General features: G+C 45.3%; 1 protein-coding gene across 1 annotated transcript in view; it reads left to right on the top strand.

The window, feature by feature from the left end:
* Positions 1-14,546, top strand: part of PPIG (peptidylprolyl isomerase G) — a 168,009-nt gene extending 153,463 nt beyond the window's left edge. The window contains exon 13 of the mRNA XM_030208759.1: positions 12,489-14,546. Coding sequence (XP_030064619.1) covers positions 12,489-13,743 — 1,255 coding nt within the window. The 3' untranslated portion in view covers positions 13,744-14,546. The remainder of the gene's footprint in view (positions 1-12,488) is intronic.
* The last annotated feature ends 12,763 nt before the right edge of the window (positions 14,547-27,309 follow it).

Genomic DNA, 27,309 nt, shown 5'->3' with positions numbered 1-27,309 from the left:
CATAGCCATTCTCATTATCTTTCAGTCTTACAATTCCATTCCTATCTTTTCTCCTTTCTCCAATATATCTGAAAAAGGTCTTGTCACCTCTCTTTACATCTTTAGCCATTTTTTTTCTTTTGCTAGCTGTATTTCCCGCTTCACTTCTTTGAGTTTAATCCGATAATCTTTTCCGTGATCCTCTCATTGCGTTCTTTTGTATTTCTTAGCCTCTTTTGCTGTTATTTTTTTAGCTATTTGTTTGGAGAACCATATAGGCTTCCTGTGTCTCTTGTTTTTGTTTACGTTCCTTGCATAAAAATCAGTTGCCTTATTTATACCAGCCTTTGACCACTGATTTTCCACATCTCCTAAGCCTTCCCACATTATCAGCTCCTTCAGGTATTCCCCCCATTTTATCAAAATCAGTACATCTGAAATCCAGTACTTTTGAGTTTTGCTCATCCGCACTCTGCCTTTGCCCTTGTATCAAACCCTATGGTGTGATGATCACTATTACATAGGTAGGCACCCACCCAGATATTGGAAGCATTTCCTTCATTTGTGAGCACTAGATCCAGCATCGACCCTTCCCTCGTGGGTTCTGTCACCATTTGACAGGCATCCACAATCGTCTTCTTTCCGATTCTGCAGAATGGACGTTCCAATCCAATTCAGACAAATTGAAATCTCCCAACAGTAGCGCCTCCCTTTTCATACCAATCTTTTGAATATCTTCTATCAGATCATTGTCTAGCTTCTCCGTTTCTGCCGGAGGTCTGTAGATAACCCCCGTGTGGATACAGGTTCCATCTTCTCTGTCAAGACGATCCGTAAAGCTTCTTCCTTTCCCCAGGTTCCCTGCATTTCAGCTGCTCTGATATTGTCTCTGACATACAGCGCCATTCCACATCTTCGGCCCTCTCTATCCTTCCTAAAAAGATTATAGCCCAGTATGGTCACATCCCATTCATGGGAATGGTTGAACCATATCTCTGTAATAGCAGCAGTATCTAAGTTTTCTTCAAACATCAGGGCTTGCAAGTCTTGAACCTTTTTACTTAGACTACAAGCATTTGTGCCCATTGCTTTCCATGTGCTTAGTGAGTTTAGCTGGTTTTCTATATTTACATGACCTTTCCCTCTGCCATCATGTTTATTTGGGGGGGGGGGGGTGACGTTCCGAATTCCCTTGTTTCCTTTTGTCACCCCCATCCTCTCTAGTTTAAATGTCTAGAAACATATTGTCTTAATTTCTCCCCAAGGATCCTTTTTCCCATCACAGAAAGATGTAGCCCATCATTACAGTACTGCCTGTTATTTTTCCACATATTACCCCGTGCTCCTATGTATCTAAAACCATCTTCTTTACACCAAGACTCAAGCCACTTATTGAATTCCTTTGTTTTGCGTAGTCTTTCCTCTCCCTTCCCCCACGTAGGACTTATTTCAGAAAAAGCCAGAGTCCGAACCAAAGATTTCAGTCCCTCCCCAAGTTTCTGGAACGCTCTCTGTGCTGTAAACTTGCTATTGTTGGCCAGGTCATTTGTCCCCAGGTGAATTACAACGTCAGTGTTTGAAGCCGTGCTCTCTTCTCGGATCACTTTCAGTATTTGGTCTGTACATCTTGTAGCTGAAGATCCTGGAAGACGTTTCACTAGGTTGGAACCCTTGAACTGTGTTCCTAAGTTAATGCCTCTGATAATGGAGTCTCCGAGCAGTAAGAATTTTCTGCTTTTCACCAATCTGTCATTATTTGGGGGATGTTTCTTGGGTTGTGCTACTTTCATTGCCTCTGGTTCCACCACAGTACTTCTTTTTCAGCATCATAATGATGCAATGCAGCAAAAGAATTTGACTGGGGCAAAGGTTGAAAGGTGAGTGTTTCTGTGTCACAGATCTTAGTCTACCAGAGCCTATGGTGACCCATCTGTTGTTTCATTCTCTGTGGCAGTGGTGGTGGTAAATTGGCTGGGAAATGAGTAATCCTTGATGCTATAACAGTATCTTGGTGCACAGATGCGGTTTGTAGAATTTGCTCATCACATGGCATTGGCGCACCTAATTGGAGGTGCCCAGTTATAAAATTGCCCCTTACAGTCGAGAGAATGCTTGAGGTGGAGAGCAAAAGAAGATCCATAATGAAAACAAACTATAGAGCAAGCACTACACAATTCAAAAACAAAAATTGTTTACCCTCACCAACTGCTTGTTCAGACAGCGAAGATTTTAACTGTTCTCAGAATATTAAGTTCACATGCTCATGTCTGCAACAAATCTGCAACAAACTTACCTTCACCCATGATCTCTTCATCTCCCATTCCCTCCATCTGCTCGCCCTAACCGAAAACTGGCTCACCCCCGACGACACTGCCTCAGTCGCAGCCCTTTGCCACGGAGGCTACCTTTTCTCCCATTCGCCCCGCGCAGTTAGCCGCGGTGGCGGCGTTGGCCTACTACTTTCGCCCTCCTGCAGTTTTCAACCCCTCCTCCTTCCACAGTCTCACTGCTTCTCATCCTTCAAAGTCCATTCCATCCGTCTATTCTACCCACTGCCACTCCGAGTTGCAGTCATCTACCGCCCCCCTGATAAGTCTCTCCCTTCCTTCCTCACTGACTTCGATGCCTGGCTCTCCGTTTTTCTTGAGCCCTCATCCCCATCCCTCATTCTTGGTGACTTCAACATACACACTAATAACCCATCTGACTCATACGCTTCTCAATTCCTTCTCAATAATTGAGAGAATGGTAAACTATCCTTTAATCTTTTATTGAGAATAAGAAGGTATTGTTCATCGTCCCTATCTTTCTCTCTTAGACCTCCCTTACCTCCTGTTTTTCTTGCACTTCTGCTGCTTCTCCTTTGCAATCCCGCAAGAAGCGGTGGGGGCGTTGTCTTAATTTTTTCTCGACACCTTTCGGGTTACTACATGTTCCTTCAGTCCTTTTACTGTCTATAACATTGGCATCTTGCATTTCTGTATCTGACTTAACTTTCTTTCTAGCTATTGTCTACACACCCCCTTCCCGTCTTGATGTTCATTAGACAAACCTTCCACTTTCCTCTCTGAAGTGAGTGTTCTTTATAAGCCACTACTAATCCTTGGTGACTTTAATCTCCCTTTATCAGATAGTTCTGTGATCTTTTATGTTCTTATCCAAAGCATCGGTCTTATTCAACACTAGTAAAAAAGGCCCGTTTCTGCCGCTGATGAAACGGGCCCTAGCCGGCACCGGACTCCCTTCCCTTCCCCTTGTCTCCCTGGTGGTGTAGAGGTACCTGTTCAGTCGGGGCAGGAAAGAAAGAGCCCCCTCTTTCCTGCCCGTAGCGGTGCTGCTAGCTTCCTTGCTGCATCGTGTGGGAGTCCGGCTCTCGACGTTTCAAAATGGCCGCCGAGAGTTGAAGTCTCGCGAGGCAGCTTCAACTCTCGGCGGCCATTTTGATTCGCTGAGAGCCGGACTCAGACACGATGCAGCCGGGCAGCTAGCAGCAGCGCTCCGTGCAGGAAAGCGGGGGTTCCTTCGTTCCTGCCTGAGCGAACAGGTACCGCTAGACCACCAGGGATAGTGGTGTAAGGGGATGGGAGGTGAAAGGGGGGAGGGAAGGTTCCCTACTGCTCCCCGTGCGTTGATTTGCCTTGTTTTTGTGTTCCGCCCTCGATGTCATCACGTGTGATGCAAGGGCGGGGCATGCAGACATGGTGAGTGTTGTGGCTTCACCGAACCAGTGTGTGAGTGCCTGCAGTGATGTCAGTGTCCTCAGAACGTTGAGGGTGCGTTTTATTATAGTAGATGTTTCGATGCCAGCACACACCCTCGAGCTATCCGATCACAGGCTGTTCAAAAAGTCCCTAAAGACCTACCTATGTGATCGATCATACTCCTCTGCTGCTTGACCTCCTGCAATTCCTCATCCCTTTATACTTTTGTTTCCCTCCCTTCCCCTCTTCTGCCTTATTCTTTGTTGCTCTAGAATTACTATATTAGTATTTTACTTGAATGTTGTAAGCCACATGGAGCCTGCCTCAGTGGGATTTTGTGGGATATAAGTGTTCACAATAAATAAATTATCTCTCAGTTCTTTTCTCTTTTCACTCCCACTTCTGTTTTTTCCCATTGGGTCCCCTGGTTTGACCATTCATTACTAACTTTTTTTTGTTCCCCTAAAATGACCTCCTCCTCTTTGTCCATGGCCTCCTGCTTCCCAGAGCACCTTTATCAATAATAATATTAATAAATTGCAGTATCGCCTTCTGCCTCCCCTGGAGATTGCTCCCTCTACACCACTCTCCCTTTGCTACATGAACTTAATTCCTCCCTCTTCAGTGCACTTGATAAGGCTGCCCCATTTCGCACGTGTTCTAAAGGTCACCTGGTCTCAGCTCCATCATTTTCCCCAGGTCTTAAATTTTACAAAGCTCAACTTAGATGCCTATAATGCCTCCGGTGTAAACAGTGCTCCTTATCGGTCCTTGTCCGTTATAAATCTTATCTTCACTTTTACCACTCAGCTTTACGCTACGCTAAAAGAATCTATTACTCACACCACATTTCTTCTGCTGATAATAAGCCTCAAACTTTATTTCACATCATCAGTTCGCTAGTCCCCTCTAAGTCTGAACCCCGATGTATGACCCTGCCATCCTACCCTTCCATACCCTTGCCTCCTTTTGGCAAAATGTTGATACCCTCTGCACTTCTTATGCCATTTCTTCCTCTTCTGCCTTCACTATGCCTTTCTCCTCCTCCTCTTCTCAAATTCCCTCTCCCTCCTTACCCTGTTACACTTCCATCTGGAGTTCTTTCATTTCCATCTCACTTTCCTCCGTGTCGGACACTGTTTCTGATACAAACCCCTCAGACTCAGGTCTTGACCATGGTCATCTGATGTTCTTCCCCTTTTTCTTCCATTCCTTCAACCTAGTCTCTGGGATAGTTTCAGGCGAATGGAAGCATCTTCTTGTCAGCCCACTTCTTAAGAAATCCTCTCTCGAGCCCTCCAATCCAGCGAATTACCATCCAGTTTTCAATTTCCCTTTCTTTTCTAAAGTTTTTGAAAAAGTTGTCTTTCACCAGCTATCCTCATTCCTTGACAAGTTTCTAGTCCTCCACCCCTACCAAGCAGGCTTTAAGAAACACCATAACGCAGAAACCCTTTTTGTTGTCTTTCACAATTGTATTAGAATTTCTCTGGATCATTGTTTCTCTGTGGTAGTTGTTTCCCTGGATTTTTCTTAAACTACCACAGGGTTCCCCTTATCACCTATTTTGTTCAACCTATTGATGTCTTCCTTGGTTACGAAACTAGAAAGGGCAGGCTACCAGATTTTTATGTGTGGAAACGGCATCATCATCTTACTGCTGTTAGTATCCAAAATAAGTGAGATGCAACATGAGCTATCAGTTTGTATCTCTTTAATTGGTGAATGGATGTGTGCTAGCCACCTGAAACTAAATAAGGATAAGACCAAATTTTTACTAATAGGGCCAAATTCCGAACTTGATTGTGATGCATCATTTGTTGTGAATAACATCAAATATAATCTAGAAACATCATTAAAAATATTAGGCATTATAATTGATTGTAACCTAACAATGGAACCTCAGATCAATTATCTAGTAAAAAGCTGTTTCTGGACCATGAGAAAATTGAGAAGATTCCATAAATATATTTAACAAGATAAGTTTAGATTACTGGTTCAATCCCTGATCCTGAGCGAATTAGATTATTGTAATATCGTCTATCTGCACATTTATAAATGTCTATGGAAAAGACTGCAGTTCATACAGATTATAGAGTGGAGGAGTGGCCTAGTGGTTAGGGTGGTGGACTTTGGTCCTGGGGAACTGAGGAACTGAGTTCGATTCCCACTTCAGGCACAGGCAGCTCCTTGTGACTCTGGGCAAGTCACTTAACCCTCCATTGCCCCAGGTACAAATAAGTACCTGTATACAATATGTAAGCTGCATTGAGCCTGCCATGAGTGGGAAAGTGCAGGGTACAAATGTAACAAAAAAAAAATATATATATAGCAGTTTATTTAATCTTTTCTTTTAAAAAAATGTAAGACAACCCCTTTTTTGCTTTACTGCATTGGCTCTCCTTAGAAGCTTACTTTCTGATATTTATGATCCTTTATGGCACAGTGCTGAAGTATATGCAAGGTAAAAAGAGATGTATTTCATCTTGGCATCTGTTGGAAATTCCAGTACTGCTGCTACTACTAATATTGCACCACAAAGTGTATACAGAGTTGTACAGATAGATATAAGAAAGAGTCCATGCTGGCTTACAGTCTAGTTGACATAGATGCTGAAGACAGTCAGACATTAAGGACTTTAGTGAGTCAGGGATTTTTGCCTTTTAAAATCCGAAGGAAAGAATAATCAGAAGGATGAGAGTGGGTTCAAGGAGGGATTTAAGATACAACAATTTCTGTCTTCCATCATTTTACAGGCCTCTTTCTTTGAGTCAGTGTGTTTGATAAATTTGCATATGCAGCACTGTTAAGGAATTTAAAATGCAGACTGGAGATGTGTCACTACATTTCAAAGACTGTGTAAACTTCTAAAAGTATCAAATGTTTCCATATCATCATGCTGATCAATCCATAGACTGGTGGGTTGTGTCCATCTACCAGCAGGTGGAGATAGAGAGCAAACTTTTGCCTCCCTATATGTGGTCATGTGCTGCCGGAAACTCCTCAGTATGTTCTCTATCTCAGCAGGTGGTGGTCACACACAGCAGCAGCTCTGGCTAGGCCTCCAAGCCTAATTTTTAGGTTTTGTTGAGTGCCTGGGGTTGAGGGCTCTTCTTGAGCAAGTGCAAACCTGGTGGCGCCAGGTCCCTCCTTTTCTCCCCCCTCCCGCTGGCTCCGTTTAAAAAAAAAAATGTTTTGAACGTCCTTAAAGGCGTTTATTTCGACGTTTATTTAAACGTTTATTGCAGCTACTCACTGGGACACCAGGTCGTTACAGCTCGGAGCGGACAGCAGGTAATTTTTACCTTTTATAGCGGGCAGGGGGTTCCCCGATTGGTCTCCACGTGGCCCATGGCGTCGGAGGGCGAGGGCGCAAAGAGTCGCTCCCCGGATCGCGTGTGCGCTTCCAGAGGGGATGCGGGGGTCTTAAAGTCTGATTCGCCCTTGTTGGGTGACAGTTTCGTGACCGATGAGTGTCCCGGTCCTTCCTCCGGTGTGGCGATTTTTCCCGCCATAAACGCCCATCCCCCGCGGCTCGCCTCCGCCATATTGGTCGGCCACGCGGCTCGGACGGCTTCTTCTTGGGCCGCCCTTGAGGTGGGAGACATTGATGCCATGAACGCCCTTAATTTGGGCGACTGCACAGAAGCGGCTAAACTTAAGCGCCGTTCTTCCCGCGCGGCTCCTTCGCGGAGTGTCGCGCCGGACGCCATCTTGGATGCGCAGCATGTCTCTCCCCCGCTCTTGCGAGCGCCGGTTGAGGGTGCATCTAGGGCTGTAGCCCAGGCTGCGGAAGTGCACAGTCTGGGGGGTTTCTCCCCCGAGTTTGTTTTGCTGCTGCATCAGGCCTTCCTTATGCAAAACGCTGCCCCTGCTCCCTCGTCTGGTAAAGAGGTTGAGGCCCCCGGAGGTAAACGCCCTCGGGTTGATTCCCAGGCCTTGGAGGACTTTGTCTCCTCCGATGTAGATGAGGGCAGCGTATCTGAGTTCTCCCAACGGTCCTTTGCGGATTCCTTGGAGGAGACGGATCCCCGCTCGGATGGAGCGGATGACCCCTCTGCAGCGCGGCTCTTTAGCTCAGAGGATTTGCCCAACCTGTTAGTGCAGGCCATGGGCATTTTGAAGATTTCCTCTCCGGAGTACGTCTCTCCCTCAGCCCCTGTTGGCTCTGCCATTATGCTGGGGACGAAGCGCCCGCCTAGAACCTTCCACGTGCATGATGCCATGCACACCTTAATTTCGGCTCAATGGGATGTCCCGGAAGCGAGCCTTAAAGTGGCTAGGGCTATGTCCCGCCTCTATCCTTTGCCTGAAAGTGAACGTGAGGCCTATCTGTGGCCTACCGTGGATTCTTTAATCACTGCGGTGACTAAGAAAACGGCGTTGCCGGTGGAAGGTGGCACGGCCCTAAAGGACGCCCAAGACAGAAGATTGGAGGCGGCCTTAAGGTCGTCCTTTGAGGCGGCTGCTTTAAGTTTGCAGGCCTCAGTTTGCGGCTCCTATGTGGCCAGGGCGTGCCTGACTTTGGTGCAGCGGGCTTCCCCCTCGGATCATTCCTTGAGGGCTGATTGGCCGGCCCTGGAATCGGGCTTGGCCTATTGGCAGACTTGCTGTATGATGTCTTGAGGGCCTCAGCTAAAGGCATGGCTCAGACAATCTCTGCGCGGCGGTGGCTTTGGCTGAAGCATTGGTCTGCTGACCACGCCTCTAAATCCCGCCTAGCGAAATTGCCTTTTAAAGGCAAGCTGCTCTTTGGGGTCGAGCTGGACAAAATCGTGACCGATCTCGGCACGTCTAAGGGCAAGAAGTTACCAGAGGTCAGGGCTCGGGCTAGTACTCGTCCCGGTACCTCCAGAGGACGGTTTCAGGAAGCCCGTCGGTACCGCCCGGGCAGGTCGGGCTCTTCTGCCTCCTCTTCCTTCAAGAGGAACTTCTCCCCCAAGCAGCATTCCTTTCGCAGAGACCGCCGTCCCGGAGGTGCTCCCTCCGGTCCTCCCCCAGGGTCTCGTACCCAATGACGGGGCCTTGGTCCACACCCCAGTGCAGATTGGAGGACGGCTGTCCTCGTTTCTGGGCGAGTGGACCACAATAACTTCAGACGCTTGGGTGCTGGAAGTCATCAAAGACGGCTACAAGCTAGAGTTCTGCCGACCCTTAAGAGACGGGTTTGTACTCTCTCCCTGCAAGTCTCCGGTCAAAGCTGTGGCAGTGCAGCAGACCTTGGACAACCTGATACGCCTGGGTGCGGTCGTTCCGGTGCCAGAAAATCAGCTTGGCAAGGGACGTTACTCCATTTACTTTGTGGTACCAAAGAAAGGAGGTTCTGTACGGCCTATCCTCGACCTCAAAGGGGTCAATCGGGCCTTGAAAGTTCGGCACTTTCGCATGGAGACTCTCCGCTCTGTTATAGCGGCAGTGAAGGCAGGGGAGTACCTGGCATCCTTGGACATCAAGGAAGCGTACTTGCATATTCCCATCTGGCCTCCCCATCAACGCTTTCTGCGTTTTGCAGTCCTGGGCCGACACTTCCAGTTCAGAGCCCTCCCGTTCGGGTTGGCTACTGCTCCGCGGACCTTCTCCAAAGTCATGGTGGTCATCGCGGCCTTCCTGAGGAAGGAAGGAGTACAAGTCCATCCTTATCTGGACGACTGGTTGATCCGAGCCCCCTCTTATGCAGAGTGCGGCAAAGCTGTGAACCGGGTGGTTGCTCTTTTGAGCTCCCTGGGGTGGATCATCAACTGGGAGAAAAGCCAGCTGCGCCCGACTCAGTCCCTGGAGTATCTGGGAGTTCGATTCGACACCCAAGTGGGCAGAGTGTTCCTGCCAGACAATCGGATTGTCAAACTTCAGGCTCAGGTGGACCAGTTCCTAGTAGCCTCTCCTCTTCGGGCTTGGGACTATGTGCAGCTGTTGGGCTCTATGACGGCCACGATGGAAGTAGTGCCCTGGGCCAGGGCTCATATGAGACCACTACAACACTCTCTGCTGCAGCGCTGGACTCCGATGTCGGAGGATTATGCTGTGCGCCTTCCCTTGGACCCAGCAGTGCGCAAGGCGCTGAGCTGGTGGATGCAGACAGACAAGTTGTCTGCGGGAATGCCTCTGGTGACCCCGGAGTGGATTGTCGTCACGACGGACGCCTCTTTGTCGGGCTGGGGAGCCCACTGCTTGGGAAGGACAGCACAGGGGCTCTGGTCTCCTGCAGAGGCAAAGTGGTCTATCAACTTCCTGGAACTCAGAGCCATTCGGTTGGCGCTTTTGGAGTTCATCCCGGTACTGGCGTTGAAGCCAGTACGGGTCCTGTCGGACAATGCCACGGCTGTGGCCTATGTCAACCGCCAGGGAGGTACCAAGAGCGCCCCTCTAGCCAAGGAGGCTATGAGTCTATGCCAGTGGGCGGAAGCGAACCTGGAACAGCTGTCAGCGGCCCACATTGCCGGAGTCATGAATGTCAAGGCGGACTTTCTCAGTCGCCATACCTTGGAGCCCGGAGAGTGGCAGCTATCTGCTCAGGCGTTCTTGGACATCACGAAGCGCTGGGGCCAGCCGAGCCTAGATCTGATGGCGTCATCGGCCAATTGCCAAGTGCCGCGCTTTCTCAGCAGAGGACGGGACCCTCGATCCCTGGGAGTAGATGCTCTTCTCCAACAGTGGCCGACACAAGAGCTTCTCTATGTGTTCCCGCCCTGGCCCATGCTGGGCAGGGTGCTAGACCGGGTGGCAAAGCATCCAGGCCGGATAATCCTGGTGGGTCCGGATTGGCCCAGACGTCCCTGGTATGCGGACTTGATCAGGCTCTCAGTCGACGATCCTCTGCGGCTGCCAGTGGAGCAGGGCCTGTTGCATCAGGGTCCCGTGGTGATGGAGGATCCCTCCCCCTTTGGTCTTACGGCCTGGCTATTGAGCGGCAGCGTCTGAGGAAGAAGGGCTTCTCAGACAAGGTCATCGCCACTATGCTGAGAGCGAGGAAGCGCTCTACTTCTACTGCTTACGCCAGGGTTTGGCGTACCTTTGCAGCGTGGTGTGAAGCAGGCTCATTTTCTCCATTCACTGCTCCAATTTCTTCAGTGTTGGCATTCCTGCAAGAAGGTCTGGAGAAAGGCCTGTCGCTCAGTTCCCTTAAAGTCCAGGTAGCGGCCCTGGCTTGCTTCAGGGGCCGCCTGAAGGGTGCTTCCCTGGCTTCGCAGCCAGATGTGGTGCGTTTTCTCAAGGGAGTTAATCACCTGCGCCCTCCTCTGCACTCGGTGGTGCCTGCGTGGAATCTCAACCTGGTGCTAAGAGCATTACAGAAGCCGCCTTTTGAACCCTTGTCGAGGGCATCTCTGAAAGACCTGACGTTGAAAGCAGTCTTTTTGGTGGCTATCACTTCAGCCAGAAGAGTTTCCGAGCTCCAGGCGCTCTCATGTCGAGAGCCTTTTCTGCAGTTCACTGAGGCAGGAGTGACTATTCGCACAGTGCCTTCCTTCCTGCCCAAGATTGTTTCTCGCTTCCATGTGAATCAGCAGCTCTGTCTCCCTTCCTTTCGTAGGGAGGACTACCCAGAGGAATACTCTGCTCTTAAATATCTGGATGTGAGACGAGTCATCATCAGATACTTGGAAGTGACCAATGATTTCCGGAAATCGGATCATCTGTTTGTCCTGTTTGCAGGTCCTCGTAAGGGTCTGCAGGCTGCTAAGCCTACAGTGGCAAGATGGGTCAAGGAAGCCATTGCAGCGGCTTATGTGGCTGCAGGGAAGGTGCCGCCTATCCAGCTGAAGGCTCACTCCACTAGAGCTCAGGCGGCCTCGATGGCAGAGGCCGGGTCCGTCTCCTTGGAAGAGATATGCAAGGCGGCAACTTGGGCATCGGCCCATACATTCTCCAAGCATTACCGCTTGACTGTGGCGGCACGGGCGGAGGCCCGGTTTGGAGCTTCAGTGTTGAGGTCAGGGATTTCAATGTCCCGCCCTGGGTGAGTACTGCTTCGGTACATCCCACCAGTCTATGGATTGATCAGCATGATGATATGGAAGGTAAAATTATGTATCATACCTGATAATTTTCTTTCCATTAATCATAGCTGATCAATCCATAGCCCCTCCCAGATATATGTACTGTTTATATTCTGGTTGAATTTTAGGTTCAAGTTTAGTCTTCAGTTACTTCAGGAGGACTTCGTGTTCAAGTTTTTTCACTTGGATTCTTCAAGAGTTGAGACGAGTTTGTGTTACAGTGAGCTGCTGCATTCCTCTCCCCTCCGTTTTACGGGGCTGGATTGAGACTTAAATTCTGCCGGCACTCCCTCCCGCTTCGTGCGGCTGTAGGGCAGCTTTGTACCCCTCCCGCTTCGGCGGTGTTAGGGTCAGTCAGCTCCTCCCGCGGTTGCGGTTGCAGGATAAGCCAGATCCCCCCGCATCGGTGGGGTGGTGTCCCTCCCCCGCTCCGCGGGGATGAGCTGAACGGATTCCCCTCCCCCACTTGTGTGGGGATGAGCTGGGTTACTTCCCCTCCCCCGTTTCGGCGGTGGTGAGCTGGGCAGAGTGTCCCTTTGTGGGTGTAATTCTCTAAGTGCTGAGTCCTGCGGATGGAGCTTTGATATCGACATACTGAGGAGTTTCCGGCAGCACATGACCACATATAGGGAGGCAAAAGTTTGCTCTCTATCTCCACCTGCTGGTAGATGGACACAACCCACCAGTCTATGGATTGATCAGCTATGATTAATGGAAAGAAAATTATCAGGTATGATACATAATTTTACCTTTGATCAAAGCATTTGAAGGTGGTGGTAAAAAAAATAAAAAATTTCCTCCATTTATTTTCCAGGAGTGAAGTAAATGAAAATAAGAAAGAAAATCAAGAAAGCCCAGGGAGAGGTAAAGAAAAGAAAGCATCAGATCATAGTCAAATGTCTGAAAGTCCAAGCAGAAGAGGGGAAAAGGAGAAGGAAAAGAAGTCAAAAGACCACATCTCTGTCAGCAAAGACAGAGAAACCAGGAGAGATGCAGAGAAAGAAGATCATCATAATAAAAGTAGAGGAAAGAAAAGAGCAAAATCAAAAAGCCGTAGTGAAAGCAAAGAAAATTCCAAAAGTAAAGACCGAGAATCAAAACACAATAGACATGAAGAGAAGAAGATTTCATCAAGAAACAAAGATAGGGAGCATGAACGAAACAGAGAGAGAGAAAAGCATTCTGATGCCCGAGGAAGAGAAAAAGAAAGGAGCAGAAGTAAAGAGAGATCCAAACGAGCAGGGTCAAAGAGTAAGGAAAGGGAAAGAAGTAAAAGTAAGGAAAGGGAGAAGCATGCCCGGTCAAAGAGCCGAGAGCATGAGTCAGCAAAAGGAAAACATAGAACCAACAGCAAAACAAAGGCACAAAGCAAAAGTAGAGACCAAGATAAGGGAACCCAGTTGAGAAGTAAAGAACGAGCACCTAGCAGAAGTAAGGATCATCTGAAACACAGAGAGAAAGAAACAAAGAGAAAAGGAAGATCAAGAAGCAGGGACCGAAGGGGAACACCAGAAAAGCACAAAAGTAAAGAAACTAAAGGAAGTGGAGATTCCAAGAGCTCTGAGAAAGAGGAGAGTCAAAGCAAGAGCAAAGAGGAGAGTCAAAGCAAGAGCAAAGAGGAGAGTCAAAGCAAGAGCAGAGAGGAGAGTCAAAGCAGGAGCAAAGAGGAGAGTCAAAGCAGGAGCAAAGAGGAGAGTCAAAGCAGGAGCAAAGAGGAGAGTCGAAGTAAAGAATTAAAAAGTTCACACAGAAAAGATAACGATGTTGAAAGTCATAAGAGAAAACATTCTAGAAGCCCTAGAAGTAGTAGCCCTGAAAACAACCATGAGAAAAAAGCCAGCAGAGATGAGGATAGGAGTCCAGACTCCAAGAAAAAACGAAGCAGTAAGGACAGAGAAACAAAAAAAACATCTTCACACAGGAATAAAGAGAGGGAAAAAGTGAGGCCTTCATCCCAAGACAAAGAAAGTAGCCAAAAATCAAAGAGCCAGGAGAGGGACCACAGCAGCACCAAGGACAAAAAATCTAATCACAAGTCGAGTCCCATCAGTAAAGATGGAAGTGGATGAAGGAATTTTATGGACATTTATGGCTTCCACTCCCTCTCACTCTTTCTGTGTATGTAAACAGGCTGCCAGAGATATTAAGGATCATTCTTTTTTTTTTCTTTTTTCTTTTTTTTTTTATGTGGACTTCAGTTTGAACTTTTGATAATGAACTATCTGGACATTTGTATTGCTAAAGTTTTAATAAACTTGAAATGAGAACTGAATCCACTGTGTAATGCTGTGTGTTAAGGATGTTGTAACATCCAGCAGTTACGCTGTACTTTGCTGATTTATTTTTCCCATTGCAAGCAATACTTAAGGGTAAGTCTGAAAATGCCACTTTATATTTTCATAACCTTTTTCTGTTCTAAACCTGTATTTCTTATTCCCATTTTTCCAGTATAGCTGATGTGCTGTGATACAACATACATTATGAGAAGGAAAATGACTTTAAACTGTTTTCAACATAGGTTCCATGTAGTTTTCAGGAAGAGCCAGGCCATGGAACACTTTTTTTTTTTATCAGTGGTGGTGCTAGTCAGCATTGGCTATCAAGTAAAAGAGACAAATTTCTTGAGAATACTGTCATAATTCAAAATTGAACTTGGTGGCATTACTGAAATTTCATGTGACGTCTCTCTCATTTTTGTTTATTTTCAGATTAGTATCCCTTTTGCGCTTTACTGATTTTCATGAGCCATGTGTCTTCAGTACCCAAGCGGGACAGGGCTTCCTTGCAATTAGGATATTCAAGTCATGCATGGGATAAACATAAAGGAATCCTGTTCAGAAGAAATGGATCCTCAGAAGCTTAGCAGAGATTGGGTGGCAGAGCCGGTGGTTAGGGGGCGGGGCTAGTGGTTGGGAGGCGGGACTAGTGCTGGGCAGACTTCTACAGTCTGTGCCCTGAAAATGGTAGATACAAAGCAAGGTCAGGTATACATATAAAGTAGCACATATGAGTTTATCTTGTTGGGCAGACTGGATGGACCATACAGGTCTTTTTTTGCCGTCACCTACTATGTTACTATATGTTGCTATTTTCACTATAAATCTTTCAGATTTGTCTTTCTTGGTATCATTCACTTCTTTGCAGAGCTTTAATCTTCTAAGATGACTTACTTTTACTAGAGCTACCAGTGATCCTACAAGATTAGGGGTAAGTTGAATTATAAGTTGTCATACACCACTTTCACTTGGTCCTCAGTATGAAATCCCAAGTATGGACTATCCTAACACAAGTAGAGGCAAGCAAACCCTGTCACAGTGAATTCCGCCATATGTAAAACAAGGACCTCTGTATAAGCTAGAGAGAGGTAGAGAGGTGTACAACACCCTTTTCTCTATGCTATCGATTATAATCAATGGTCCAAAGTTCGTATACCTTATACGTAGTCCATAAATAAATAGGTAAGAAATAATCTGCTTCAAGGACACCTTTCTCATATAAACCACCACTACTTTTGATAGGATAAAAACCTCTAGAGCTTCTCAGTGACCAGCTTTATAGAGAAATGAACACAATGCAAGTTTCTTAACATGGTTGCTCTTAGCAAATGATATACCTCAAGATAGAGCATCTAGGAGGATGACATGTCTAGCAGTTCTCTGATCGACTTTGATATATTATCACTTTTATCTCTCTTTCCCAGGCTAGAAGGAATAAGAAAAAGGCAGGGTTCATGAAGTACTTTAATCCATTCTGAACCCAATTGTGCCTTAGCAAGCTATAATTCCCCAGCTGTTCTCCACCCCCGCGGGGAGATGGTGGCGGTGAAAACGATAATGGAATTCAAACATGCGTGGGATAAATACAAAGGAATCCTGTTTAGAAGGAATGGATCTCTGGAATCTTAGTGGAGATTGGGTGGCGACACCGGTAATTAGGAAGCAAAACCAGTGCTGGGCAGACTTCTGTGGTCTACACTTGATCGTAACTGAATAGATATGGATGGGCTGGAGTGTAAATTTTAAGGGGCTTTGATGTTAGCTTCAGAACTTTTAGTACAAGAACAGTGCTGGGCAAACTTCTTTGGTCTGTGCCCTGAGAATGGCATGGACAAATCAAACTCGAGTATACATATAAAGTATCACATACCATGTAAAATGAGTTTATTTTGTTGGGCAGACTGGATGGATCGTTCAGGTCTGTATCTGCCGTCATTTACTATGTTACTATGTAACTACCTGAGGCCCAATCATTGCATCATTGGAGGCGATAGGACATGCCTCTGCATTGAAAAATGAACCATTACTGAATTCTAGCAAGTTTTAGAGGTTTCTTCTTCATTTATGATCACTTGTTACACGTCTGATTCGACTTTGGAACACAGGTATGCTGAAGAATATGTCAGCCGGAGAAGCTGAACAGCAGGAGATATTAGTCTCGAGAAAAGCACTCCTCTTCTCCAGCAGCTTGACTCCAGAGGTACTTGTAGCTCTTAATAAAATTATGTCTAAAGAACCTCTATAGAAATTCTCTAGTGAGACTTTTGATTGCATTTGGTCAGCTGTATTTTAATTGGAGAAAACTTTTTATTTTAATTTACTCTATTACCACTGATATTCGTAATTGCAGGTTAGAGAAATTAATTATGGCTCCCTGGTGGGCAGAGTTGAAGTTCTGGAATAGGGTACCAGGCAGCTATCTTCTAATCAAGAAAGTAATATTCCAACACAGATGATAGACAACTTGGAAAATGCAACTAACAAGTTTTTAATTTTCTGAATATTTCGTTTGATGCCTTTTGCTATTTTCCAAAAGTATCTCCAGGAGATCTTTAAGATTCCAGATGAAGGAATACCCTCTATTAGGAAGGCTTATTTTTCTTCCTGGTGGGAAAATTGCAAGTGGGGCACAGGGTAACCTCAGATGAGCTGAATCAGTCTAATTTAGACTCCTCTGCTTATCTGGAGTCACCTGTAGTGGAAGAGACAAAGATAGGGGCATTCCTGGTTACCCTAATTTTTACTCAAGATCGTGATTGAATATCTTTTAATTTTTAATTTTTTTTAACAGACAGGTTCTTTATATTGGAGTATAAAGTTTGGGTCTTCCCAGACCTCAGTGGGCCAACTGAAGAAAAGAGGGAAAAAATACAGAGGATTAAAGTTATGTATCTCATTCTATTTGATTTCTGTTCCCCCCACTTCTCATTACATTCCTGAGTTTTACCGTTAGATTCCTCACTTTTTGTGGCCAGAAATAAAATAGATTTTTTTGTCTTCTAATTGTATTTGTTTTTGTTTCCTTTCCTGTACTTTACATTAGGCAAGTGAACTGCTTGTACATTTTGAAAATTTGTGAAAATGCAAATACATTCTTAAAAGTCTGACATGCTCACTTATCAGAGGACAGGAAAAATGACTGATGGAAACTCGATAGGGACCCCATGCTATGCTTTCATCCAAAGTACTACAGCAAGATTTCATAGAAATTATAAGAAATTATGCAATTGGAAAAGTCAATGTGAGATTACTTACATTGGACATAAAATGGCACTGTATATTAAAGTACACATAGAAAATTTGTGTACCACTGTGAAACTCTTGCCAGATAGCTGGGACATCTGCAGAGAATGTATCCAAAATTGCTTACCAAAATTCAGTGAACCTCATAATTATCACCCCTAAATTCCTGTGTGACCTGCTCCAGAATACTCCAGAAGATTGCTAAACTGTTGTGGTTGCGAAAAGCAATGGTTCTCCATAGAACATTGTGGTCAGACAGTTGCAGTGTTGAGTAAGTTGAGTCTTATTGAGATATTCAGTACGCTCCATGTATAAGGAATACACGATAACATACCTAATATGTGAAGATGTACAGTCAATTTTATGTTTCAAAGGTCTGAGAACAAGGCCCTCACGAAGGTCTGAGAACAAAAAGAACAATTACCAGTGACTCAATGCTGTCCTGTAGGTGGAATGGCTGATTAGATATGACTATAGGGAAAGCTAAATTTACCCCCACATCTGTAAGATTATGCTTTGTCTAAATGCTATAATTGATATGGTAGAATACATATCATGCCAATTTTTCTCAATAGCTTTAGCTTTAGTGAAGCTTTATTAGTAAATTGGGGAGCAAAGATTGGTATTCCTACAGGGCAGATGTTTATATTCCAGCCATAACTGGCAGATTGCATACAAAGGTTAATAAATTGTTTTGGTGGGAGATGGATACCCCTTCTCCAAAAATCTACAAGTAAGGTCTTGCGCATATATCTTAAAATCATGAAAACTGGTAAGAGCCAGAGCCAAGCTTACCCTGCAGTTTCGACAAGAGGCCAAAAGCCTGGACTGATGGACACCCATTTTCTCTGTGGGACCTCAGATCAACAAGTTCCAGGCATGCCGGCTATACGAGACCCGGAGAATGTTTGCTGGGCTCTTCATTTATCCACAATGGATTGTTGACCCCAGAACAGCGGATTACACCTACTGCCAAGTTCGCTTACAAGATCAGAGTCCTATCCTGGAACTGGGTCTAAGTCGGTTGCTGGTGCGCCCCATGCAGGGATCAGAGAAAAGCTTGAAAGTGATGGAGATCACAGTTTTTAACTGCACTTGATGTGGCTGAGAAAGGAAAGAAGGATGGAGAAAAGTTGGACTATTTCCAGCAAGAGCTATTGTCTTGATTTCCTTCGATCAAAATGGCCCCAGATAAGTACTCAAATTTTTCAACCTGCTGTACAGAAACCATAAATTATTTCATTGGAATCAAAATGGGAAGCCATTGTTAATATGGAAAAGTCTTTATCTGGTTAAAGTTTAGCATTATATCATTAATTAACAAATGTTGTAACTTTAAAACTGATTGCTTAGAAAAAGATTTGTCAACTAGATAAGAGTTCAAAATGTGGAGGAAAACATCATGTATTCATTCAAGACTCTTGAACCTTCGTTGGAAGATAGATTTGGAATGTAAACAGAGGAAATGTATACTCAGATTTATAAACATTTCAAAATCTTCTTTGTATCAGACGGTGGACATGTGGAAGAAATGTTCCGGAAACATTCTTGTCTGCCTCTGACAGATTTATTATTTGCCTCCGTATAAAAAACTTCATGTATTTTTAGGTGCATTTATCCCTCCCAATATGGTGGTCCATCCACCAATACCTAGGAAGAGATAAATCACCCAAGGTTGCATCTCTTTAGGAATTTAATTAGATACCTTATTTCTTACCAAGTATTTGTACAATCAGTGATATCTCACTAGGAGTACAGAACATTGCTATTATACAAAAGTACTGCTATATCTGAGACTCCAAAGAATATACAAGCAATCAAATGGACCAATTTTGACCTGATCTCAATAAATGAACTCACACACTGGCTCAGTAAATATGCCAAATCTCAATGCAAACTTGACACTTGCCCTACCAGCCTAATAAGATCCGCACCCAAACAATTCAAACAAGACCTCATGAACCAAATAAACTATAGACTCATAAACGGACTCTTCCCCACGGAAAATGGAAATATCCTACTCACTCCTCTGCCTAAAGATACCAAGAAAAGCACAATGGACTTAACCAACTACCGACCAGTCGCTTCCATCCCATTCACAACAAAAGTGATGGAAGGTATAGTGACGAAACAACTCACGGAATACCTGCAAAACACTCAATTCTACTTGAGTCTCAATCAGGATTTCGATCAAATCATAGTACTGAAACTGTACTAGTGTCGGCAATGAACACATTCAAAACAACGATCGCAACCAGCAAGAACATACTCATTCTACTATTCGACATGTCTAGTGCCTTCGACATGGTGGATCATGGAATACTATTACACCTACTAGAGTACTTCGGAATCGGAGGCCCAGTTCTCAAATGGTTTGAAGGATTCCTCACCACCAGATCCTACCAAGTAATAACGAATACGGACAGATCACCACCTTGGAGACCAGAATGCGGAGTTCCCCAAGGATCCCCCCTCTCACCAACCAACTATCTTCAACCTAATGATGATACCACTAGCCAAATTCCTAGCCAATCAAAACCTTAACCCCTACATATATGCCGATGATGTTACGATCCATATCCAGTTCAAAAGCGACTTAAATGAAATAACCAACGAGATCAACCAGAGCTTCCAGACTATGCACTCTTGGGCGGACTCATTCAAGCTAAAACTCAACGCAGAAAAAACTCAATGTCTAGTTCTCACCTCCCAATACAATACAAACAACCACCCTACAATAACTACACCCTACTGCACACTTCCTATCTCAGAAAATCTGAAAATCCTTGGAGTCACCATTGACCGAAATCTCACTCTCGACACCCACGTGAAGAACACTACGAAAAAAATGTTCCAATCGATGTGGAAACTCAAAAGAATAAAACCTTTCTTCCCAAGAAACATCTTCCGCACCCTAGTACAGTCACTGGTAATAAGCCACTTGGACTACTGTAACGCTCTATACGCAGGCTGCAAAGAACAGACCATCAAAAAACTCCAGACAGCCCAGAACACCGCAGCCAGACTCATTTTTGGAACACCTAAATACGAAAGTGCGAAACCTCTCAGAGAGAAACTGCACTGGCTCCCGCTCAGGGAACGAATCGAGTTCAAGATCTGCATGACTGTACACAAAATCATTCATGCGGATGCCCCATTCTATATGCTAAACCTAGTGGACTTACCGCCCAGGAATGCCAAAAGATCGGCCCGCAAATTCCTCAACCTGAACTTCCCCAGCTGTAAAGGAATGAAATACAAACAGGCTTATGCTACTACCTTTGCGTACAAAAGCACACAGTCCTGGAACGCACTACCCATGGCGCTGAAAACCATAACCAATCTAACAAGCTTTCGCAAAGCCCTGAAAACACATCTCTTCAACAGAGCCTACAAAAGTCACCCTCAATGAAACAAATCATTCCTTAAACTACCCAAGTACACCTAAGACACCTCTCACACGACCTTACCTAACACCTTTCCATCTGAATTCCTCTTTCACCTCAGCTTATGATTGACTGTCTTTTTTTTTTGTCTTCAAATCATGTAACGACGTTTTCATTTCCATACTCTGTAAGCCACATTGAGCCTGCAAAAAGTTGGGAAAATGTGGGGTACAAATACAATAAATAAATATTTATTATTCTCCAAATATATGTACAATCAATTGCTTATGGGAGTACAGTACCACAGCTACACATAGGTGTTCTCTGTGTCTTAGTCTCTAATGTTTTATTTAGGATCTTTTTCGCCCTCACCCCAAATTACCAGCTAAAGCCAATTTGCAGATATAAAAGACTCAAGGCTACTTATGAGAAAGCAATAGGATTACTTGCCAGTGCAGATACAATTGATTGGTTTCTCATGAGAGAGCAGCCCTGCTTGCACAAAGGTACTGGCTGTGACTGTCTCTCCATAGAAGTAGGAAGTACACTCATTTTTATATGTCCATTCAGGATACAGATAATATGACAGTAATTACACCTTATTGGATCTATGCTAATGTAGCAGTTAACACTGATTGGCTATTATAATAATGTGGTTAGTATTTACTGGAAAAGCTAATAATAGACTAGCTCTTCCTGGAAGACTAACACACATATTTTCAAAGCACTTAGCCTTCCAAAGTTCCATAGAAACCTATGGAACTTTGGAAGGCTAAGTGCTTTGAAAATATGTCTCTAAGTCATCTTCCTGAGGAGTTATCTTGTTCTGTTTTTCACTAAAACATCTGTGATCACCATGTTGCTAAACGATGTTACTCTGTTTTTCCACTTATGCCTGTTTCTCATTCTGCTGCATGAGAATGTCACAACAGATCATGAGTTCTGCAGTCACACTGAAGTTCAGGTTAGAGTCATGGGCCTGTAAGGTTTTTTCTCATTTTAGATCCTGAACCAAAGTCAGGCCTTGAATCAAAGCTCTTAGCTATGATGATAATATACATTCTAGATAATGACGAAGTGACCCCAAATGTTTCTGTGGACTCTTATAAGTCCTTCAGATATATTGGAAACTTTTGGTGACCAAACCATGCAAACTGGTAAATTAATAATAGATTTTGTACTAGAATCAGATAGAGACTGGATCCTGAAACTCTTCTTTTGAAGAAGAAATGTAAACTTTATGGAAAAAAACAATTAGAGCTCATTTTACTAAGATGTGCTAATGAATAGCATGCGCTACATTCTAAGAAGTCCATTTTATTCCTGTGGGCTTCTTAGCATTCACAAATCATTAGTGCTCCTTGATGTAGCAAAAGATACTTGAAAAAGAAGGAAATAATTTCTGTTGTTGAGGTCGGGTGTTCTTCAGTTGGAAGCTCAATTTTGGTTGAAATACCCATGTAAATGTGTGACTAGATGGCAAGGCTCTAAATATATTTCTACGAGGAGAAGCTGTCTTCGTATTCTCACAGCTGGGTGACGCCATCCAACGGAGCCCAGTCCAGACACTGACGAGCGAGACCGAGAACTTTCTAGTAGCTTCCTACTGCGCATTTGTTGGTGCCCTCCTGCCCACCATGCGAGCACAAGTCTCTCAATCTCATTTTTTCCATGGAGCAGGGAGGACACATTTTGTGTTCTCTCAGTGGATGGGATGGGACTTGATATACCACCTTTCTGTGGTTGCAGTCAAAGCGGTTGATATAATATATACACAGGTACTTATTTTGTAAATGGGGCAATGGAGGGTTAAGTGACTTGCCCAGAGTCACAAGGAAATGCAGTGGGAATTGAACCCAGTTCCCCAGGATCAAAGTCTGCTGCACTAACCACTAGGCTACTCCCAAATGCTTTACTGTGTGGATAGTTTTCTTTTTCTCAGCTATAATTTTTTTATTGTTCTTTTTCTTATTTAATTCCCTTTATTGTCCCTAGATTTTTCAGCTCTTAAAGTTTCCTTTATTTTTTGCAAGCTACTAGGCCAATTTAGGCCACAGCACCAATCTCAATTTTTGGCTCCTCAAAAGTCTGCACAGGAAGCATCGACCTCGATGGCTGCCAAGACTTCAAAATCCACTGGGAGTGCACCAGTATCAAGAAGGTCTCCAGCTCTCTCAACATCAGGTGCTGAGAGCAGACCCCAGGATCAGTCAGCATCGGACCCGACACGAAGGACACATACGGGTTTGATGTCATCTTCATCGGCACCGGAGTCTGTATTGGGGGAAGCACATCGATGCATAGTGCCAGGAGCACTGGGGCATCGGCTTCACCGGTACCCGAGAAGTGCTGGCACTGGGAGGAGCGCTCCCCCTTTTTGGAAGAAATGCTGGTGTGCAAGTTCCCAGACAGCCAGGTCCCCGCTACCGGTTTGGCACCAGCTCATTCTCAGGCTGTCTCCTGGCTGCCCTGCCTTTGCCGATGCCTTCCTTTGATGAGCCATTCCGAACCATGCTCAGGAAGGAGCTGGCGCAGATGCTGCAACTGCCAGCTGCAGATCAGCCCCAGATTCTTCCTGAGGCTCAGCTCATGCCTGTGCAGAGATGATGCCAGCACCCCGTAAGCTGTCAACATCAACACAGTACCACTTTCTATGTCGGGGGTGGAAGCTTCCCCAGAGTCAGAAGGTAAGGCTGTATCTCAGTGCTCTTCAGAGCATGGACATGGTTCCACTGAGCCGAGGCAGGCACAGACTCATTCAACCAAGTCTGAGTATGGTGAAGAGTCTGAGTGTATCTGTTCATGGGACTCAGAGGAGGACCCACATTACTTCTCGGAGAAGAAGTCTTAAGGGATACCCTCTGATCCCTTTCCACCTCAAGAGAGTTTAAATCTCCAGAGGGTGTCTCTTTCATTGTGTTTGTTAGGAAAATGGCTTCTGCCATCCCATTTAAGTTAGAGACAGAGAAGAGCCTAGGGCAGAAATGTTACCTGTCCTAGACTGAGTCTCCTTCAAAGGAAGGGGGTCACAGTACCATTGTACCCTATCCTGAAAGATGCACTGATGAAGAACTGGAAATTTTCCCTGTTTGTGCAAATTGCACCCAAGAAGGTGGTTATTCAGTATCATATCCAGAAGGCTTCCGAATTCAAGAGGGCCCAGCAGCCTCACCACTCTGTAGTGGTCAGATCCGCAGTCAAACAAGCTAGGAGTTCCAGGACTCGTGCCTCGGTTTCCTCCAGGAAGAGAGATTCAGACACTGGACTCATTTGGGAGGAAAGCTTTTCAGGCCTCGATGCTTACTGCCTGCATCCAGTCCTACCAGCTCTACATGAGTCTTTACTTGCTGGCTTGGGTCTATAGTATGCTTAGTCTTGCAGATTCCCAATAGAGCAGGTCACAGAGCTTCGCCAGTTGGCTAGTAAATAGCTGTAGTGTGGGAAGTATCTGGCCAGAGGTGCATACAATTCTTTTAATAATAGCATCCAGACTTTTCACAATGGGTGTGGGGATGCGCAGACTCTCATGACTATGTGTCTCTGACCTAGATCCAGCGGTTCAGGAGAAGTTGGCGATCTTTCCTTGTCGAGGTGACAAACTTTTGGAGATAAGGTGGAAGAGGTCACAGACCTCATAAGAATCATACAGATACCAAATGAACTCTGTCTCAGCAACTTCCAGCTGCAGACTCTGAGGAGGTTTTCAAGTGGGCCTAGGCGGCAACCCTACTACTCTCAGAGGAGTAGGTTTCCACCACCACCTTACTCTGCCCAGAACCTCCAGGCCCAGTCTGCTTGGCCTCGCCAGTCCCACTCTCAGAAGCCCCAGCCGGCTCCCTAGTCAAAGCAAAGGACGCGCTTTTGACTGGCTCCAGGAGAGCATAGCTGCACTCAAAGTAACCGTCCTGGATAGCTTACTAGTAGGGGGAGCTGAATTTTTACCAACACAGGTGGCCCCTTGTAACCTCCAGCTGGTGGGTTTTTCAAATGGTCTGTCTCAGTTTCGCCATACATTGACATCAAAGACCACCAGATTGCCTACCAGGAGCTTAGTAAACTAGCAGTCAGCACATGCAGGGTACTTGTAGAGGAAATCTCTGCCCTTCTACAGGCCAGTGTGGTCAAACTCATGCCGCCAGGGCAAGAAGGGAAGGCATTCTATTCCGGGTACTTCTGCTTAAAATGATGGGAGGATTGCATGCCATCCTAGACCTAAGGACCCTGAACAAACTTTGGGCCAAGGAAAAGTTCAAGATGATTTCCCTGGGCATCCTTCACATGATTAAGGAAAATGATTGGCTATGCTCTCTGGACTTCAAGGATTCCTATACCCACATTTCGATACTTCCCAGTTAGAGGACGTATCTCAGATTTGGGATAGGGAAACACCACTACCAGTATCGCGTTCTGCCATTTGGCTTTGTGTCAGCTCCCAGAGTTTTCTTCAAGTGTCTAGGGGTACTAACTGGGACTGTGAAGAAACTGTGTGGTTTTGGTCTGTAAAATGTATTGGATATTTTCCTGTCTTAAATATGTCTGATTTGTATTTCTCCTGTTTGGCCAGCAGATGGTACATGTTTATTCTTAAAGCTGTTACAGAGGACTGACTTCTGTTTCTTTTATTTGGCACACTGGTAAGAGGAAGTTTCTTGCAGTGATGTAATCAGTTTCTATTTGAAACTTGACTGTTCTTGGTTCTGATTAGTCTGGAGTTTTGAAATTACACAACAGATGCTGGCTGTTGCTTTAATTTCAGCCCATGAGAAGGCGAGAAAGAGATCTGTTTGCTGAAGCTCTGTGAACAGATACATGTCCTGATCTCCCCAGGTACTTTCTAGGAAGTATGCAAGTGTTTAGTTAGTGTTATGATTGATCCATATTTCAGTTACCTGTTATTGTTTGCCAGTTACACTATTTTGTTCCACTGTTCAATATTGTTTAAGAGAATAAACATAATTGTTTGTTCATCCTGTTTGTCTGGACTGATAAAGAATCCTGGTGGTTTGTGTGTTGGGTCTGTGAGTGCTTTCTGGGAACTATGGAACCTCTAAACATGTGGCTCCAGTAACCTAGAAATCACTGGGGATAATTTGAGAGCAGGAGACTCACCCAGAGGCAGTTGTGACCCAGTTGGTGGGAGGAGGGTGCTAGTCTAGAGCACAAGCGGCAGGTGCAGGCAAACCTGAGCTTTTCTGGGGATAAACCCTCTGAGTGGCTGCAGGGTAACCCCATTCGGGTGGATAGGCATTTCGTGACAGGGAGTATATGTGTTTCCCTATCTGGACGATTGGCTGGTCAAGAGCACATCGCAAGAAGGGAAACTAGAGTCAATGTGCCTGACTATTCGGTTGTGGAGCTCCTAGGGTTTGTCATAAACTACCCCAAGTCTCACCTTCCGGTCCAGCGATTGGAGTACATAGGAACCCTGTTCGATATATTACAAGCTCGACACCTTGACAGTACTAGCCTCACAGGTCCACAGCATCAAGCAGGTCACAGGTCGGCAAATATTAAGATAGATGGACTACATGGCCTCAACAGTGCATGTTATTCCCATGGCACGGCTCCATTTGAGAGCGGCCCAGTGGATCCTAGCTTCCCAGTGGTCTCGGGTGGCTGGAAATCTAGCGGATGCAATCCAGAGTCTGCCAGAGTTAACTCATGTCCTCCTCAGGTGGACAATTTGATCAAATTTGACTGTGGAAATAACATTCCAAATTATGCCTCCTCAGAAGGTGTTAACAATGGATGCGTCCAACCCGGGATGGAGAACTCATGTATATGGGCATCGCATCCAGGGAACATGGTCTGCTCAGGAAACAGATCTTCATATCAACCTCGGGCTGATGGCCATTTGGAACGGTTTAAAGGCTTTCAGATGCCAGCTACAGAATCAAATTATTCTCATTCAAACAAACAACCAGGTTGCAATGTTCTATGTAAACAAGAAGGGGGTGCGGGTTCCTACCCCTTGTGTCAGAAAGCAGTGGGTGTGTGGCAGTGGGCCCTCCTTCATGGAATGGTACTTCAAGCCACATACCTACCAGGAAACAACTGCCTGGCGGACAGACTGAGTACAGTTTTGCAACTGCAAGAGTGGTTTCTCAACATGGGCATATCCCACAAGATCTGAGTGTGGGGCACCTCCTTGGTGGATCTTTTTTCCACTCAGCTCAATAGCAGAGTTCCCCAATTCTGTTCCAGGCTCGGATCACACAGCGGACTAGCATCAGATACCTTCTACATTCAGGGAAGGGATTTCTCCAATACCTCTCATAGAGAAGACTGGTGAAACTAAAGCAAGACCAGGGAACTATGTTCCTGATCATGCCTTTCTGACCAGGTGGATCTGTTTTCCTTTTCTGGAGTTGTCCTCCAAAGATCCATGGAGACTGGAATATTTTCCAACCCACATCACTCGGAACGAGGGCTCACTCCTGCATCCCAACCTCTTAGCCTTGGCTGTCACAACTTGGATAGAATTTGAAACCTTGGACTTGCCAGAGAGCATCTCCCGCATTTTGCTGGTTTCAGGAAAGACTCCACTAAGAGATGTTACTCATTTAAGTGGAGGAGGTTTGCCGTCTCATATGAGGGCAAGGGTTTAGATCCCCTCGCCTGCCGTACACAAAAACTGCTTGAATACCTCTTACACCTTTCTGAGTCTGGTTTGAAAACCAACTCTGTAAGGGTTCATCTAAGTTCAATCAGTGCTTATCACTATGTGGGA

This window comes from Microcaecilia unicolor, chromosome 7 (assembly GCF_901765095.1).
Source record: "Microcaecilia unicolor chromosome 7, aMicUni1.1, whole genome shotgun sequence".
NCBI lineage: Eukaryota > Metazoa > Chordata > Amphibia > Gymnophiona > Siphonopidae > Microcaecilia > Microcaecilia unicolor.
Note: the sequence above shows the minus strand (reverse complement) of the source record. Positions and strands in the feature narration are given on the sequence as shown.